General features: G+C 41.1%; 1 protein-coding gene across 1 annotated transcript in view; it reads left to right on the top strand.

The window, feature by feature from the left end:
* Positions 1–18,738, top strand: part of LOC115206766 (probable GPI-anchored adhesin-like protein PGA55) — a gene marked incomplete at its 5' end in the record, with an annotated part of 19,828 nt that extends 1,090 nt beyond the window's left edge. The window contains 4 exons of the mRNA XM_029773969.1: positions 1–173; positions 2,409–2,939; positions 3,582–4,103; positions 18,436–18,738. The exon at positions 1–173 is cut by the window's left edge and continues 1,090 nt beyond it. Of these exons, the coding sequence (XP_029629829.1) occupies positions 1–173; positions 2,409–2,939; positions 3,582–4,103; positions 18,436–18,738 (1,529 nt within the window). The remainder of the gene's footprint in view (positions 174–2,408; positions 2,940–3,581; positions 4,104–18,435) is intronic.
* Positions 18,739–19,241: the final 503 nt, after the last annotated feature.

The raw sequence follows: 19,241 nt of genomic DNA, 5'->3' as shown, positions 1-19,241 counted from the left end.
GTAGTAGTTGTAGTAGTAGTAGTAACAGTAGTAGTAGTAGTAGTAGTAGTGCTAACAGTAGTTATAGTAGTAGTAGTAGTGCTAACAGTAGTAGTAGTAGTAGTAGTAGTGTTAACAGTAGTAGTAGTAGTAGTAGTAGTAGTAGTGCTAACAGTAGTAGTAGTGGTAGTAGTGCTAACAGTAGTATTAGTAGTAGTAGTAGTAGTAGTAGTATTAACAGTAGTAGTAGTAGTAGTAGTATTTGTACTCAACCAAGGTAGCAGTAGTAGTGTTAACAGTAGTAGTAGTAGTAGTAGTGTTAACAGTAGTAGTAGTAGTGTTAACAGTAGTAGTAGTGTTAACAGTAGTAGTAGTAGTAGTAGTGTTAACAGTAGTAGTAGTAGTGTTAACAGTAGTAGTAGTAGTGTTAACAGTAGTAGTAGCGTAGTAGTGTGTTATGGATATCAAGTCACTCTGGATAAGAGTGTCTGCTAAATGATGTAAATGTAAATGTAAATGTAGTAGTAGTAGTAGTAGTAGTAGTAACAGTAGTAGTGTTAACAGTAGTAGTAGTAGTAGTAACAGTAGTAGTAGTAGTAGTAGTGCTAACAGTAGTTATAGTAGTAGTAGTAGTGCTAACAGTAGTAGTAGTAGTGGTAGTAGTAGTAGTAGTGCTAACAGTAGTAGTAGTGGTAGTAGTGCTAACAGTAGTAGTAGTAGTAGTAGTAGTAGTAGTAGTAGTAGTATTAACAGTAGTAGTAGTAGTAGTAGTAGTAGTAGTAGTAGTAGTAGTAGTGATAACAGTAGTAGTAGTAGTAGTAGTATAAGTAGTGCTAACAGTAGTAGTAGCAGTTTTAACAGTCAAAGTAGTAGTAGAAGTAGTGCTAACAGTAGTAGTAGTAGTAGTAGTAGTAGTGCTAACAGTAGTTATAGTAGTAGTAGTAGTGCTAACAGTAGTAGTAGTAGTAGTAGTGCAAACAGTGGTAGTAGTAGTAGCAGTAGTAGTAGTAGTGCTAACAGTAGTAGTGGTGTTAACAGTAGTAGTAGTAGTAGTAGTTTTAACAGTGGTAGTAATAGTGGTAGTAGTAGTATTAACAGTAGTAGTAGTAGCAGTAGTAGGGTTAACAGTTGTAGTAGTAGTTTTAACAGTAGTAGTAATAGTAGCTGTTTTAACAGTAGTAGTGGTAGTAGTAGTGCTAACAGTAGTAGTAATAGTTTTAACAGTAGTAGTAGTAGTAGTAGTAGTGTTAACAGAAGTATTAGTAGCAGTAGTGTTAACAGTAGTAGTAGTAGTAGTAGTAGTAGTAATAGTAGTAGTAGTAGTTTGCCAATCAATCAATTAGTAAAACTTTCAAGAAATGTGCATCAAGGGACAGACAATTCGTTTGACTAAATGTTCCCCACTTCTCAAGCGATGTGTTATTGACATTTTTTCTTTTATAGCAACATTTTTATTTGTCATTGATTTATTTCAATGTATTTGTACTCAACCAAGGTAGCAGTAGTAGTGTTAACAGTAGTAGTAGTAGTAGTAGTGTTAACAGTAGTAGTAGTAGTGTTAACAGTAGTAGTAGTGTTAACAGTAGTAGTAGTAGTAGTAGTAGTGTGTTATGGATATCAAGTCACTCTGGATAAGAGTGTCTGCTAAATGATGTAAATTTAAATGTAAATGTAGTAGTAGTAGTAGTAGTAGTAGTAACAGTAGTAGTGTTAACAGTAGTAGTAGTAGTATTAACAGTAGTAGTAGTAGTAGTAGTAGTAGTAGTAACAGTAATAATAGTAGTAGTCGTAGTAACAGTAGTAGTAGTAGTAGTAGTGTTAACAGTAGTAGTAGTAGTGTTAACAGTAGTAGTAGTAGTAGTAGTGGTAGTGTTAACTGTAGTAGTAGTTGTAGTAGTAGTAACAGTAGTAGTATTAGTAGTAGTCGTTTTAACAGTAGTAGTAGTAGTAGTAGTAGTAACAGTAGTAGTAGGAGTAGTAGTAGTGTTAACAGTAGTAGTAGTAGTAGTAACAGTAGTAGTAGTAGTAGTAGTGTTAACAGTAGTAGTAGTAGTGTTAACAGTAGTAGTAGTAGTATTAGTAACAGTAGTAGTAGTTGTAGTAGTAGTAGTAACAGTAGTAGTAGTAGTAGTAGTAGTGCTAACAGTAGTTATAGTAGTAGTAGTAGTGCTAACAGTAGTAGTAGTAGTAGTGTTAACAGTAGTAGTAGTAGTAGTAGTAGTAGTGCTAACAGTAGTAGTAGTGGTAGTAGTGCTAACAGTAGTAGTAGTAGTAGTAGTAGTAGTAGTATTAACAGTAGTAGTAGTAGTAGTAGTAGTAGTAGTAGTAGTAGTAGTAGTGATAACAGTAGTAGTAGTAGTAGTAGTATAAGTAGTGCTAACAGTAGTAGTAGCAGTTTTAACAGTCAAAGTAGTAGTAGTAGTAGTGCTAACAGTAGTAGTAGTAGTAGTAGTAGTAGTAGTGCTAACAGTAGTTATAGTAGTAGTAGTAGTGCTAACAGTAGTAGTAGTAGTGGTAGTAGTAGTAGTAGTGCTAACAGTAGTAGTAGTGGTAGTAGTGCTAACAGTAGTAGTAGTAGTAGTAGTAGTAGTAGTAGTAGTATTAACAGTAGTAGTAGTAGTATTAGTAGTAGTAGTAGTAGTAGGAGTAGTGATAACAGTAGTAGTAGTAGTAGTAGTATAAGTAGTGCTAACAGTAGTAGTAGCAGTTTTAACAGTCAAAGTAGTAGTAGAAGTAGTGCTAACAGTAGTAGTAGTAGTAGTAGTAGTAGTGCTAACAGTAGTTATAGTAGTAGTAGTAGTGCTAACAGTAGTAGTAGTAGTAGTAGTGCAAACAGTGGTAGTAGTAGTAGCAGTAGTAGTAGTAGTGCTAACAGTAGTAGTGGTGTTAACAGTAGTAGTAGTAGTAGTAGTTTTAACAGTGGTAGTAATAGTGGTAGTAGTAGTATTAACAGTAGTAGTAGTAGCAGTAGTAGGGTTAACAGTTGTAGTAGTAGTTTTAACAGTAGTAGTAATAGTAGCTGTTTTAACAGTAGTAGTGGTAGTAGTAGTGCTAACAGTAGTAGTAATAGTTTTAACAGTAGTAGTAGTAGTAGTAGTGTTAACAGAAGTAGTAGTAGCAGTAGTGTTAACAGTAGTAGTAGTAGTAGTAGTAGTAGTAATAGTAGTTGTAGTAGTTTGCCAATCAATCAATTAGTAAAACTTTCAAGAAATTTGCATCAAGGGACAGACAGTTCGTTTGACTAAATATTCCCCACTTCTCAAGCGATGTGTTATTGACATTTTTTCTTTTATAGTAACATTTTTATTTGTCATTGATTTATTTCAATGTATTTGTACTCAACCAAGGTAGCAGTAGTAGTGTTAACAGTAGTAGTAGTAGTAGTAGTGTTAACAGTAGTAGTAGTGTTAACAGTAGTAGTAGTGTTAACAGTAGTAGTAGTAGTAGTAGTGTTAACAGTAGTAGTAGTAGTGTTAACAGTAGTAGTAGTAGTGTTAACAGTAGTAGTAGTGTAGTAGTGTGTTATGGATATCAAGTCACTCTGGATAAGAGTGTCTGCTAAATGATGTAAATTTAAATGTAAATGTAGTAGTAGTAGTAGTAGTAGTAGTAGTAACAGTAGTAGTGTTAACAGTAGTAGTAGTAGTAGTAACAGTAGTAGTAGTAGTAGTAGTAGTAGTAGTAACAGTAGTAATAGTAGTAGTCGTAGTAACAGTAGTAGTAGTAGTAGTAGTAGTGTTAACAGTAGTAGTAGTAGTAGTGTTAACAGTAGTAGTAGTAGTAGTAGTAGTGTTAACAGTAGTAGTAGTTGTAGTAGTAGTAACAGTAGTAGTATTAGTAGTAGTAGTAGTAACAGTAGTAGTAGGAGTAGTAGTAGTGTTAACAGTAGTAGTAGTAGTAGTAGTAACAGTAGTAGTAGTAGTAGTAGTGTTAACAGTAGTAGTAGTAGTGTTAACAGTAGTAGTAGTAGTATTAGTAACAGTAGTAGTAGTTGTAGTAGTAGTAGTAACAGTAGTAGTAGTAGTAGTAGTAGTAGTAGTAGTGTTAACAGTAGTAGTAGTAGTAGTAGTAGTAGTAGTAGTAGTAACAGTACTACTAGTAGTAGTAGTAGTAACAGTAGCAGTAGTAGTAGTAGTAGTAGTGTTAAAGGTACTATTAGTAGTAGTGTTAACAGTAGTAGTAGTAGTAGTTGTAGTAGTAGTAGTAACAGTAGTAGTAGTAGTAGTAGTAGTGTTAACAGTAGTAGTAGTAGTAGTTATAACAGTGGTAGTAGTAGTAGTCATTTTAACAGTAGTAGTAGTAGTAGTAGTAGTAGTAGTAGTTTTAACAGCAGACTCCTGTGCATCCTACCTCTGTCTGGCTGAGCTCTGGTTTTCTCTGAGCCGTTCTCCACTCAGCAGCCTCCTGTGTATCCTACCTCTGTCTGGCTGAGCTCTGGTTTTCTCTGAAAAGTACTGAGTGTACCTGGACTACTCCACCCTCCATCTTCTTTTAGTGCCAGCCCGCAATATTACAATCTCTTTCCAATGTGAAAGATGAACTGTTTGATTGGGGTTCTTGAAGCTGCAGTCTAGCTTCACAGAACTATAGCATAGCTCAATTCTGTCTGCCCCCCCCCCCCACCCCCCCACCCCATTAATATACGGCGACGGTAAGCTCCTGTTTGTGCTATTAAATGGAATTGCGGTATCTAACAATTCCCCTAGCTGGAAGTGAGCGCGGACATCTGTCTGCTCCAGACTGTGTTCTCTTTTATCTTCCTAGGAGGATAACTCAGGGTGGGAGGATACCTCAGGGACCCTTCACAGGATGCCGCTGCCGCTTCAGAGGAGGCCCACCTCCCAGGGGGCTTTACTTTATCCACAATCAGCCCAACCAGCCTTACGTGGCGGCAAAGCAGCATTGAGTAGTCGGTCCCAAATGGAGCCCTATTCTGTACATAGTGCACTACTTTTGACCAGAGCACATAGGGAGCCTATCTCTCTGCCCATAGGGCTCTGGTTGAAAAGTATTTCACTATGTAGAGAATAGGGTCCCATTAGGGACGTAGTAATTCACAGCTGCTTTGCCACCTCAGAAGGCAAAGGCAAAGGCAAGGCCAAAATGAAATGCCTTCCTTTACAGGTTGAGGTGTTTCATTTCAACACAAGGGATTACACCTTTAAAGAGTTTACAGTATCTCAGTTAAACTGCCGTTTTACAGCAAAACCGTCTGTTGGGAATATCGAGACACGGTCGGTCTGAATATATATATTTTTTATCCTGGTACTTTTCTGAGATGTTACCAAGACAAAATGGGATTCCACGTCAACATATAGTGGAGTCACTCTGAATGAAAAATAAATGTCTGAAGCAGATATTGAATTTGCAACAGAATATTATATATTCTAAATGGTTCTCAAATAATCAACTGATCAAAAACAAAAACATCTTTCCTTTCTTGTAAGAAATGAGATGTGTTCAAAGATTTAGAGGCAGGGATTGAGAGGCAGGGATTGAGAGGCAGGGATTGAGAGGCAGGGATTGAGAGGCAGGGATTGAGAGGCAGGGATTGAGAGGCAGGGATTGAGAGGCAGGGATTGAGAGGCAGAGATTGAGAGGCAGGGATTGAGAGGCAGAGATTGAGAGGCAGGGATTGAGAGGCAGAGATTGAGAGGCAGGGATTGAGAGGCAGGGATTGAGAGGCAGAGATTGAGAGGCAGGGATTGAGAGGCAGGGATTGAAAGGCAGAGATTGAGAGGCAGAGATTGAGAGGCTCAACTGGATGCGAGAGAGAAATTAAAAGAGAAAGGGGCTGTCAGGAATCTCCACGTGGCCCTTGGGCACCTGATGATTGCCTATGGCAGTGTGGCAGTAGGAATATAATCTAAAGCAAGACGCAATGATGCTCCGTCCCAAATGGCACCATATTCCCTATATAGTGCCCCTGGTCAAAAGCCGTGCACGATATACAGTAGGGAATAGGGTGCCATTACAGACTCTCCTGTGTGTTTGGTATGTAGCTGGCTATGTCCGTGTTAACTTGACCTGACAACCTCATACGCCACACTGTCTCATACATGTCTTTCTATGCATTGAAGAAATCGTTGGAGCAGTTGTGAGAAGTTGTAATAGAGAGAGAGAGAGAGAGAGAGAGAGAGAGAGAGAGAGAGAGAGAGAGAGAGACATGTACGTACAGGTCTCTAGCTTGTTCAATTTATTAACGTAACATGACAATATGCTCACAGCGAGAGAAGATGAGAAAGATGTAAAGTGTGTGTGTGTGTGTTAGGATGTAAGGTCTGTCCATAGCAAGGGGGGTTGCAAGCCTGTAAAGACAAAATTTTCAGGTAGTAGTAAAACAAGGGGGTTGAGCCCTGAACTGGCTTGGGCTGGCCTTCTGGGTTAGGTGTGTCTTTGGTTGAGCCCTGAGCCGCCTTGGGCTGGCCTTCTGGACTAGGTGTGTCTTTGGTTGAGCCCTGAGCCGCCTTGGGCTGGCCTTCTGGGCTAGGTGTGTCTTTGGTTGAGCCCTGAGCCACCTTGGCCTGGCCTTTTGGACTAGGTGTGTCTTTGGTTGAGCCCTGAGCCGCCTTGGGCTGGCCTTCTGGGCTAGGTGTGTCTTTGATTGAGCCCTGAGCCACCTTGGCCTGGCCTTCTGGACTTGGTGTGTCTTTGGTTGAGCCCTGAGCCGCCTTGGGCTGGCCTTCTGGGCTAGGTGTGTCTTTGGTTGAGCCCTGAGCCGCCTTTGGCTGGCCTTCTGGGCTAGGAGTGTTTTTGTGCTAATCCCGCCTACTCTAATGACCCTGCTGCCCCTGAGCTGGAGAGGAAGTCAAACTCATTTGTCATTTTATTTTAGAGAAACAAACAGAGAATATTAAGCCAACAAGCATCAATCTCTGTTCTTGGATCTGAATCAACTAAAACCCAAAAGAGAAAAAGAATAGAGAAAATGACTGTTCATTACCAATCCAGAAACCGGATAAACACTGGAATTAACTTTGAAAAGTGGAAGAGTGATGCCAAAATGGCCACCGATCTCATGGACTTGTAACGTTCGATAAGTGTTGGGTTGTGTTTTTTTAGCCTGCTAGCTATGTTAGCTGCTAACCTTTGCGTGTTCAATGTGCAAGCTAGCTAACATCTGTATTCAGACTGTTTAGTAATCAAAGGAATCTAAAGATAGCATCAGGTAGCTACATTGCATAAACCCCACAAGGTGCACAATGTCTTTTTTTCAACGAGCTAATAGTAGCGGAGTGCTGATGTGACAGTGTTTAGTTTGTAGATGATAACGCTAGCTAGATGGTCGAAGAAAAAAAAAATTCCGGCCCAGGACCACCCCTTTAAAAAAAACATAGAGCTTTTAGATATAGATTACCTACCTCTCTCTCTCTCTCTCTCTCTCTCTCTCTCTCATCCGCACAAAATGGTTGGATGGAACCTAGTTACTGACAACAAATTCTGACATTTTAATTTGAAAATCATCTCATTTAATTATATTTTTCATATATTTTACATAAGGCCACACAAAAGACCAGAGATAATTACAAACACCTAATCTGAAGTACTCAAAAGGGCCACTAGTTGATAGATAGATTACATAAAATCCCTGAAAAAAATCAAAGTTCTGGTAGTTTACTGGTAAACTTAAGAGAGTTTCCAGTAATATACTGTCCCTTTGCAACCCTACCTACAACATTCACAGAGCGCTTTGTACACCAAAATGTCAGTCAGAAACGTTCCAGAACCGTTCCAGAACACACAAATAGGCGACTTAATGTTGCACTATGCAGAAATCACTCTGGCATTTTCTGGTTGCTAAAGTTCAAATAGTTTGCTTATGTTCAGTTGATGTTCAGTTGATGTGATAAAACCAGTAAGTATAGTGTAGAAAATCATTGGACCATCAAATATTTTTCCCATAACAAAAAATATTGTATTTTCAGCTGTTTGAAGCTGGTGTACCACTTCTTACTTCAAAAATGAAACTCGCGAACAGGAAGCATGGAGATAGAGCACATGGAACAGATTTACTGATGTTTAGACTGGTTTTCAATGAGAATGTCAGCTCTACAACACACATTTTTACTTTACTGGGAAAACAAGGTTCAGACACACAAGACATTTGGCACATTATCATTGAGACTTCTGTCTACAATTAAAGGTATATATATATATATATATATATGTATATATATACTGCTCAAAAAAATGAAGGGAACACTTAAACAACACATGAAAGAAATAATCTTATTAAATACTTTTTTCTTTACATAGTTGAATTTGCTGACAACAAAATCAAACAAAAATAATCAATGGAAATACAATTTATCAACCCATGGAGGTCTGGATTTGGAGTCACACTCAAAATTAAAGTGGAAAACCACACTACAGGCTGATCCAACTTTGATGTAATGTTCTGAAAACAAGTCAAAATGAGGCTCAGTAGTGTGTGTGGCCTCCACGTGCCTGTATGACCTCCCTACAACGCCTGGGCATGCTCCTGATGAGGTGGTGGATGGTCTCCTGAGGGATCTCCTCCCAGACCTGGACTAAAGCATCCGCCAACTCCTGGACAGTCTGTGGTGCAATGTGGCGTTGGTGGATGGAGAGAGACATGATGTCCCAGATGTGCTCAATTGGATTCAGGTCTGGGGAACGGGCGGGCCAGTCCATAGCATCAATGCCTTCCTCTTGCAGGAACTGCTGACACACTCCAGCCACATGAGGTCTAGCATTGTGTTGCATTAGGAGGAACCCAGGGCCAACCGCACCAGCATATGGTCTCGCAAGGGGTCTGAGGATCTCATCTCGGTACCTAATGGCAGTCAGGCTACCTCTGGCGAGCACATGGAGGGCTGTGCGTCCCCCCAAAGAAATGCCACCCCACACCATGACTGACCCACCGCCAAACCGGTCATGCTGGAGGATGTTGCAGGCAGCAGAACGTTCTCCACGGCGTCTCCAGACTCTGTCACGTCTGTCGCATGTGCTCAGTGTGAACCTGCTTTCATCTGTGAAGAGCATAGGGCACCAGTGGCGAATTTGCCAATCTTGGTGTTCTCTGGCAAATTCCAAATGTCCTGCACGGTGTTGGGCTGTAAGCACAACCCCCACCTGTGGACGTCGGGCCCTCATACCACCCTCATAGAGTCTGTTTCTGACCGTTTGAGCAGACACATGCACATTTGTGGCCTGCTGGAGGTAATTTTGCAGGTCTCTGGCAGTGCTCCTCCTGCTCCTCCTTGCACAAAGGCGGAGGTAGCGGTCCTGCTGCTGGGTTGTTGCCCTCCTATGGCCTCCTCCACATCTCCTGATGTACTGGCCTGTCTCCTGGTAGCGCCTCCATGCTCTGGACACTACGCTGACAGACACAGCAAACCTTCTTGCCACAGCTCGCATTGATGTGCCATCCTGGATTAGCTGCACTACCTGAGCCATTTGTGTGGGTTGTAGACTCCGTCTCATGCTACCACTAGAGTGAAAGCACCGCCAGCATTCAAAAGTGACCAAAACATCAGCCAGGAAGCATAGGAACTGAGTAGAGGTCTGTGGTCCCCACCTGCAGAACCACTCCTTTATTGGGGGTGTCTTGCTAATTGCCTATAATTTCCACCAGTTGTCTATTCCATTTGCACAACAGCATGTGAAATTTATTGTCAATCAGTGTTGCTTCCTAAGTGGACAGTTTGATTTCACAGAAGTGTGATTGACTTGGAGTTACATTGTGTTGTTTAAGTGTTCCCTTTATTTTTTGAGCAGTGTATATATAAAAAGAGCACAATAAAGTTGAAAAAAAGCGTAAAACTAAAACTAAGCCATTCAGTGAGTCATAAATATCAAGGGTGTCAATAATTTAGCATTTCCCAATGGATTTCCTCTCTCTCTCTTTTCCCTCCAGTAATAATTACTAACAGTTAAAGTGGGGGATGTTATTACACAACAAGATTTTTCCACTTTTGACCATTAAACTAAATACGATCTTAACGGTGCTATATTCTCAATCCATTTTTACCAAAATCTCTTCTCTGTAGTCTCAGAAAACAGGCAACTTTATCATATAGATCTCATGTATTACATCTAATCCAATCATCTGCCACTGGAACCTCCAATTTTTTGCCATTTTCTAGTCAGGACTTTCTTAATTGCGACTAGGAGCAACCCAATCAAATGTTTCTCTAAAGCGTCCCTGAGGTCAAATGTAATGTTTCCTAAATATAGGGAACATGTTTAGGGAACCTCTGCAGGGGACATGCAGGGGACATCAACCTTAAATATGGCTTCCATGCGTTGATGCACTTCCTGCCAGTATGGGACAAGCTTGGGACAGTCCTTTCAGTAAGAGACAAGCTGAGGACTTTATTAACTAGCCACCGTATAGTCTAGAGATAATTTTGCTCATTCAGATTGATAAGCAGATGTGAAAATTTTTAATATGCCATATTCTATAGTGTCCGAATTGTCCTCCTTTACGAATTCATCAAAATGATTATGCATTTGGAGATATTTATACTGCCCTACCAAGCAAAAAGGCAGTGACTGCTAATTTGGTCGAACATTTGTTCATGTCATTTTTGCTACATTAAATACATGCTTAATCATGTGAACAAGTATCCTGCCTCTATTGTTCTGTGTTTTGGAGAAAATGGGGGTCATGTTAGCAGTAACTGCATAAAGTTACTGTGAAAACCAAGGTAAATAAAAGCCATTTTTCTCAGTTCCGCGCTATGATCCTTGGCACTCTCTTTGGAGCACCCCCTTCTGTACAAAAGTACAATAGGCTGAGATGCCTCTTGTTGCCCATCCTTTAAACCGGTTATCTATTCTATTAGGAGCTAATTCTGTATAATAAGAACACCATCTTAGTATTTCCTCTGAATCTTTCAGATGATATTTTTTAACTATCAACTTCCATCCAACTTCCTGTATTTGGACTCTCCTAGTAGTTTCAGTCTCAATATCCTTCCATCTGGCTGTGTACACTGGGTTGCATCAGCACACCAATGGCCTTATCTTTGCTGCATAATAGTATTCTCCTAGACATGGGAGAGACATTCCCTTTTGATAACTCCAAGGTTTTATATCTGATTCTAGGCTTTTTCCCTTGCCGTATGTATCTGGAGATTAACTTGTCCCATTCCATGAATTGCTGCCCAGGCACCTCTACTAGGATAGTCTAGAAGAGATATAGCAAACATGGTAATATATTCGTTTTAACTGACTCAATCCTAGAGCTCTCTTGCTAAGGAAAGGGATAAGTTTCCATCTTAAAGACGTCTGTTTTTTTGGGGGGGGGGTAACGAGTGCGCTGGGAGTCGGGAAGCAAGTTCAGGTAGCGTATAATTTAATGAACAAAACAAGAAACACGAACAACGCACAGACAGGAAACTGAAACAATAACTCCTGGAGAAGGAACCAAAGGGAATGACATATATATGGAAGGTAATATGGAAAGGGATGGAGTCCAGGTGAGTGATGACGCACAGGTGCGCGTACTGATGGTGACAGGTGTGCGCCATAACGACCAGCCTGGTGACCTAGAGGCCAGAGAGGGAGCACACGTGACAGGGGGAGTTCAGAGGCCCGTAGTTAACGATTGACAGTTTTGCAATGTCTTGTGGTAAGTGAACACCAAGGTATATCATAGCTTGTGCAACCAATTTCACACCATATTTGTCCCTAATGTCCACTAGTGGCTTGTAGTTGAACGTAATAACCTGAGATTTCTGTACATTCACTTTGTAACCTGAGAGTGACCCATACACTTCCAGAAGAGACATCAGTTCTGGGAACGATTGTGTAGGTCGGCCCAGAAAAATGAACACATCATCAGCAAATAAGGCTAATTTCTTCTCTGCTCTGTCCACATCTTTCCCTTTGATGTTATTATTTAGTCTAATCCATTGATTCAGGGGTTCTATAAATAGGCCAAAGAGGATTGGGGATGCGGGTAATCCCTGTCTACTTCTCCATTGTAAAATAATTGGGTTTGAGAGGTCACCATTGTTTTTTCTTCTTGCTGATGGTCTATCATCTATAATGCCTGAAACACTTTAATAATGTCCTCATGAAATCTAAATAAGACCTTATAGAAAGAGGCCCATCTGACAGCATCAAAAGGCCTTTTCAGCGTCCAGGCCCAACAGAATGGCTAGAGAGAGGCCCGTCTGACAGCATCAAAGGCCTTTTCAGCTTCCAGGCCCAACAGAATGGCTAGAGAGAGGCCCGTCTGACAGCATCAAAGGCCTTCTCAGCGTCCAGGCCCAACAGAATGGCTAGAGAGAGGCCCGTCTGACAGCATCAAAGGCCTTCTCAGCGTCCAGGCCCAATAGCATGAGTTCTACCTTATTCTCTTGCATATGTCTCATAATGTGTAGTGTTCGTCTGTACTATCCTGAGTCTGTCTTTGTCTCATAATGTGTAGTGTTTGTCTGTACTATCCTGAGTCTGTCTTTGTCTCATAATATGTAGTGTTTGTCTGTACTATCCTGAGTCTGTACTATCCTGAGTCTGTACTATCTGTCTGTATGCTGGAAACACTCAGTTTGATATTATTTGAAAGCAAAATGCTATTCATTAAATACGAATACCGAACTTGTTTTTGCGTGGATTTCGCAATGCGGTTAGCTTTTAAACAGCTAGTACCGCTATTTCTCTTCATCTTATCCCTTAGTGATTATTTCATGATTACAATAACCTTGAAGTTATAATTCTGTTAGGGATTTGGACTTAATTTATTTACCACAGTGATTATTCACAAAAGGATTTACGAAATTTGAACAGTTCCGATCAGGTAATCTCTGACATATCCTCCAGGCACTTTTATAAAAACACACACATTCCATGATGGCTACGATTTTAAGTTGATGCTTGAATCCCGCTTAACAGACAGGTTGTAGCCTGCTTGAATCCCGCTTAACAGACAGGTTGTAGCCTGCTTGAATCCTGCTTAACAGACAGGTTGAGGCCTGCTTGACAGAGATGCTAAGCTGCTAGCTACCAAACTAACGAAGTTGGTACCAGATGAGTTTTGCAATGGAGCCCTCTTTATCTGGAGAAATAAATGAATGGTTCAAGTGCTGAAAGAGCTGTATCTATTACACATTGTTTTGGGATAAACCGGATCCCTCAGAGTTCCAATGAGGCAATTGTTTACTTGCTGAGGATTATAGGCTTGAGGTGGTTTCCTTGATCACGCAGGTCGACAGCCTATGTAAGAAACTGGGGAAAACGCAGAGTGGAATGTTAAAATGTTCTATGCAGGTGGCTGGACGGCGTTCACGCTTGTTGGATTCATCTTGTCATTTGTCGTAATCCGACTGGTCTGCTGTTGCCCGGAGCTCACCCATCTGATAGCGTTGTTGAAGGAGCACAGCAAGAGGAGCATGGCAATCAACGATGGTCGCATGTTACGAGCCGTGGAAGCCAAAGACAGTGGCCTTCCGCAAAGCAGTCGACACTCCCAATGAGAGGCCCTGGAGTGAATGCAAAAAACAAATAGTTTCGGCGTCCTTCCTGCACCTTCTTCGCTGGGGGTGCCTGTGTCTGCGGCCGCAGTTGCCTACTACTACCATTTCGAAGTCGATGTGGGCAACATTCCGTCCCAGCTCTGGATCGCTGTGATTTTGGGCAGCTCCATGGTAAGAAATATGACCGTTACTGGTACAAAAACAATGTCCTATCCCGGGAGCTCGAGTAAATTACATTACTAAGCTGCTCCTGAATGTACAATGTCAGGACATAGAAATCAATTGTATCGTAGTCCATGTGGGTTTTAACCTGTTGGGGATAGGGGGCAGTATTTGCACGGCCGGATAAAAAACCTACCCGTTTTAATCTGGTTACTACTCCTGCCCAGTAACTAGAATATGCATATAATTAGATTTGGATAGAAAACACTCCAAAGTTTCTAAAACTGTTTGAATGGTGTCTGTGAGTATAACAGAACTCATATGGCAGTCAAAACCCTGAGACAAATCCTAACAGGAAGTGGAAATCTGATGTGTGGAATCACTTTCAAGCCTTTGCCATTTAGCACTTGCTAAGGCTTCCACTAGATGTCAACAGTCTTTACAAAGTGGTTTGAGTCTTCTATGGTAGAAACTGACCCAAAGAGAGGCTTGGGAAGTTGGTCACAGGGGGAGGGCCATTACTACTATGACGCGAGCGCCCATGGGAACCCTTTTGTTCCGAAACGTTTAGTAAGACAATGCAATCGTCCGCCTTGAATATTATTGACGCTCTGGTTGAAAAAGGCCCTAAAGATTTATGTTATACAACATTTGACATGTTTGAACGAACGTAAATATATATTTTTTGCACATTCGTGTTGATAAGTCCAGCGCGCCTCGTACATTATGAGTAGCCTTCGGAACGCGCTAACAAGAAAGAACTATTGGGACATAAATTATTAACTTTTTCGAACAAAACTACATTTGTTGTGGACCTGGGATACCTGGAAGTGCCTTCTGATGAAGATAATCAAAGGTAATGGAATATTTACAATAGTATATTTGATTTTAGATGGTTCCAAGATGGCGCTAGCATGTATCGCCTAGCCTATTTTTCTGAGCATACCACGTCGTTTATTGCAAAGTGTGATTTACCAGTAAAGTTATTTTTAAATCTGGCAATGCGGTTGCATTCACGAGATGTTAATCTATAATTCTTTGAATGACAATATTACATTTTAACAATGTTTTCGAATAGTAATTTTGTAAATTGTAGCGCTGATTCACCGGAAGCATTTGAGGGAAAATATTTTCTGAACGTCACACGCCGATGTAAAATGCTGTTTTTATATATAAATATGAACTTTATCGAACAAAAAAATGCATGTATTGTGTAACGTGATGTCCTAGGAGTGTCATCTGATGAAGATTGTCAAAGGTTAGTGCTGCATTTAGCTGTGTTTTGGGTATTTGTGATGCATGCTAGTTGCTTTGAAAATGGCAGTGTGATTTTTTTTGGCAGGGTACTCTCCTAACATAATCTAATGTTTTGCTTTTGCTGTAAAGCCTTTTTGAAATCGGACAACGTGGTTCGATTCAGGAGAGGTGTATCTATAAAATGGTGTAAAATAGTCATACGTTTGAGAAATTGAAGTTATAGCATTTATGAGGTATTTGTATTTCGCGCGACGCGATTCCACTGGCTGTTGACTAGGGTGGGACGCAAGCGTCCCACGTTCCCAGACAGGTTAATGACATTATGAAGGGCAGCTCTGAACAGTTGAAACTGGATTTTAAAAGAGCTGATTGCCTCTCTGCTAGACACTAATAAAAGACCAATCATATCTGGCCTTGTGTCCTCTCTGAATCGTGGCATTGAACGCTTTAACCTCTATGGGACCGGCGAGACGAATTCGTCCCACCTACGTAACAGCCAGTGTAATCCTGTGGCGTGATTTTTAAAACGTTTGAAATGCTATTACTTCAATTTCTCAAACATATGACTATTTTACAGCTATTTAAAGACAAGACTCTCGTTAATCTAACCACACTGTCCGATTTCAAAAAGGCTTTACAACGAAAGCAAAACATTAGATTATGTCAGCAGAGTACCCAGTCAGAAACAATCAGACACCCACTTTTCAAGCTAGCATATAATGTCACAAAAACCCAAACCACAGCTAAATGCAGCACTAACCTTTTATGATCTTCATCAGATGACACACCTAGGACATTATGTTATACAATACATGCATGTCTGTTCAATCAAGTTCATATTTATATCAAAAACCAGCTTTTTACATTAGCATGTGACGTTCAGAAAAAGCATTCTCCCCCGCAAACTTCCGGGGAATTTACTAACAATTTACTAAATTACTCACGATAAACGTTCACAAAAAGCATAACAATTATTTTAAGAATTATAGATACATTACTCCTCTATGCACTCGATATGTCCGATTTTAAAATAGCTTTTCGGATGAAGCACATTTTGCAATATTCTAAGTACATAGCCCAGCCATCACGGGCTAGCTATTTAGACACCCACCCAGTTTAGCCTTCACCAAAATCACATTTCCTATAAGAAAAATGGTCTTACCTTTCCTGTTCTTCGTCAGAATGCACTCCCAGGACTTCTACTTCAATAACAAATGTAGGTTTGGTCCCAAATAATCCATCGTTATGTTCCATCAGCGACGTTTGTTCGTGCGTTCTAGATGCTATCAGAATGGTAAATCACGGTCGTGCGCATGGCGCAGAATGTGACAAAAAAATTCTAAATATTCCATTACCGTACTTCGAAGCATGTCAACCGCTGTTTAAAATCAATTTTTATGCAATTTATCTCGTAGAAAAGCGATAATATTCCGACCGGGAATCTGCAATTAGCTAAACAGCCGAAGGAAAATACTGCACGGGGTCGAATCGCGCACGCGCCTAATTCCATTGTCCTCTGATGGGCCACTTGGAAAAGAGGATTCTGTGTTTCAGCCTGAGGCTGCCTCGTCATCGTTCAGGTTTTTTCCGGGTTCTGAGAGCCTATTGGAGCCCTAGGAAGTGTCACGTTACAGCTAAGATCCTGACTCTTCAATAAACAGAAGCAAGAACAACAACACCTTGTCAGACAGGGTACTTACTGCATGAAACCTTCTCAGGTTTTTGCCTGCCTTAGGAGTTCTGTTATACTCACAGACACCATTCAAACAGTTTTAGAAACTTTAGGGTGTTTTCTATCCAAACCTGAACAATAATATGCATATTCTAGCTTCTGAGTTGGTGTAGGAGGCAGTTAAAAATGGGCACATATTTTTTCCAAAATTCTCAATACTGCCCCCTAGCCCGTAGAGGTTAACAGGATTCTTTCTCTTCACAACTGGCTTCGTGATTATTGCAGCTCAATGGGTGTAATTTTTGTTGACAATTTCGATACCTTTTGGAAACAAAACCCGTTTTATAAGGAGGATTGGATCCACCCAAATAGTTTGGGTTCCTGGATCCTTTCACAGCATTATAAGGCTGCGTTGAGACAATGACTTATCAATGACCCAAGCACAGCTCAGTTAACCCCTACCATTGTGACGCAGAGTTGTCATAATGCTTCAGCAAATGTACATTACACCTGGGGCATTGGTAGACACAATGTAAGTAACCTAATTTACGTCCCTCTAACTGCCCTGAATACTTCTGCTGATCCTACAGCTATTGTATGCAGTAATCATGTGCCTATGCACCAGATGTATAATGTTAGCACTGAGGCGGTGTGCCCTAGGATGAAGTCCACTGTGTGCAGCTCACCCTGCACTAACATAAATAACATGAGCGTATCTACTTCTGCTAAGCTTCCCAGTAAAGCAATGAAAACAAGTAAGCATCCCAAAAGAATGCTTTAAATGCTTTAAATAGCCCACGTTAACATACGTAGCTTATGAAACAAAGTTCATGAAATTAATATCTTGCTAGTAACAGATGACATTCATAATCTGACTATCTCTGAAACTCAATTAGATAAAACCTTTGATGATACAGTGTTAGCAATACAAGGTTATAACATTTATAGAAAATATTGAAATGCCAGTGGTGGAGGTGTTGCTGTTTATATTCAAAACCTGGGAGCCCCCTCATCTCATCTCCTTCGTTGCCTCCTCTGCTGTACACTCGGCCCCGTCTTGCTAGAACACCCATTCTTTGGCCGGGAATGGAGTCTGGAACCGTATCTTGTTTTCTTTCAGGATTTTCTTTGCTTATGTGTATGCCTTTCGCTTTCTGAAAACATTCGGTGCATAGTTGTGGTCCAGGTGGACTTGTTTGTTCTGGCAGAGAAAACACATCTTTTGTCAAACCACCTTAAAAATCAATCAAATTCAAGTATTTATAAAGCCCTTTTTAAAATCAGCTGATGTCACAAAGTGCTATATAGAAACCCAGCCTAAATCTCCTCCTTCATTCTGTAGCTCAGAAACTTTACCACAGTGGATCTTGAATGGGCACAATCCAGGGGAATGGGGCCAAGGGCTCGGTGAGCTGTCTGGATCTGTAGATCTGTGGAGGTAAGTCTAACCGTTCTATCAACATCACATCGACGCAAACAATCATGGAGGGGGCATCTCGTTCCGACCCCTCGGTTACAGAATAGATTCAGATATTTTCTCGCCAAGCACGGCTCTCTTGGTCAGTTTCCCTCCACCTGCCTCCAGCTGTCTGTTTGCCTCCAGCTGCCTGCTTGCCTCCAGCTGCCTGTTTGCCTCCAGCTGTCTGTTTGCCTCCAGCAGCACCTGAGGCTTCAACAACTCTATCATTACATCACTACATTACATCATTACATCACTACATCATTACATCATTAGATGACTACATCACATCATCATTACATCAATACATCACTACATCATTACATCACTACATCATTACATCACTACATCATTACGTCTTCCATTGCTCATGATTCTTTCCCCTGCCCCTTCTATTCCTTCCTCAACTTTTTCAAGACTTTTGATGGCTTTGTCCATTTCGTCTTTGATGTCTTCAGGGTGCTTCTCGTCGGAAACCTTTTAGTTCCAGAAGTGTCATGTTCCCAGTTTACCTCCTCTGCCATTTCTTCCTGCTCTTCCTCCTCATCATGGCAGCTAGCTGGGGAAGAGCTACAGCTGGGGAAGGACTACAGCTGGGGAAGGACTACAGCTGGGGAAGGACTACAGCCGGGGAAGGACTACAGCTGAGGAGGCTACAGTCGGGGAAGAGCTACAGCCGAGGAAGAGCTTCAGCCGGGGAAGAGCTACAGCCGGGGAAGGACTACAGCCGTGGAAGGACTACAGCCGGGGATGGACTATAGCCGGGGAAGGACTACAGCCGGGGAAGGACTATAGCCGGGGAAGGACTACAGCCGGGGAAGGACTATAGCCGGGGAAGGACTATAGCCGGGGAAGGACTATAGCCGGGGAAGGACTACAGCCGGGGAAGGACTATAGCCGGGGAAGGACTATAGCCGGGGAAGCGCATCCACTGCAGTCATATTTTATTGTTCGGTTTCTCTGCATTTTGTGTGTTTTTCTTCCTTTGATGTTTGTTTTGACTAAGTTTCGTCGTAGCCCCGTCTCTTTTGCTCATTTTGATGAAACTTTGTAAAAACAAATCTACGTTTTAGGGGATTTTTAAATCTAAATATCGGGAGGATCTTTCTTTATTCTGTCATAAAGGTTGGTGACATCACCGGAAGTCATAACACACATTTCTATGTGAATTTGGTCGGGTTGCTCAAAAAGTAGCATATTGCAACTTTAACATCTAAGCATTAATGAAGAACAAGGCCAAATCAGGAAGTACAGTCACCCTTTA

The sequence above is a fragment of the Salmo trutta genome, chromosome 13 (genome assembly GCF_901001165.1).
Source record: "Salmo trutta chromosome 13, fSalTru1.1, whole genome shotgun sequence".
Classification (NCBI taxonomy): domain Eukaryota; kingdom Metazoa; phylum Chordata; class Actinopteri; order Salmoniformes; family Salmonidae; genus Salmo; species Salmo trutta.
Note: the sequence above shows the minus strand (reverse complement) of the source record. Positions and strands in the feature narration are given on the sequence as shown.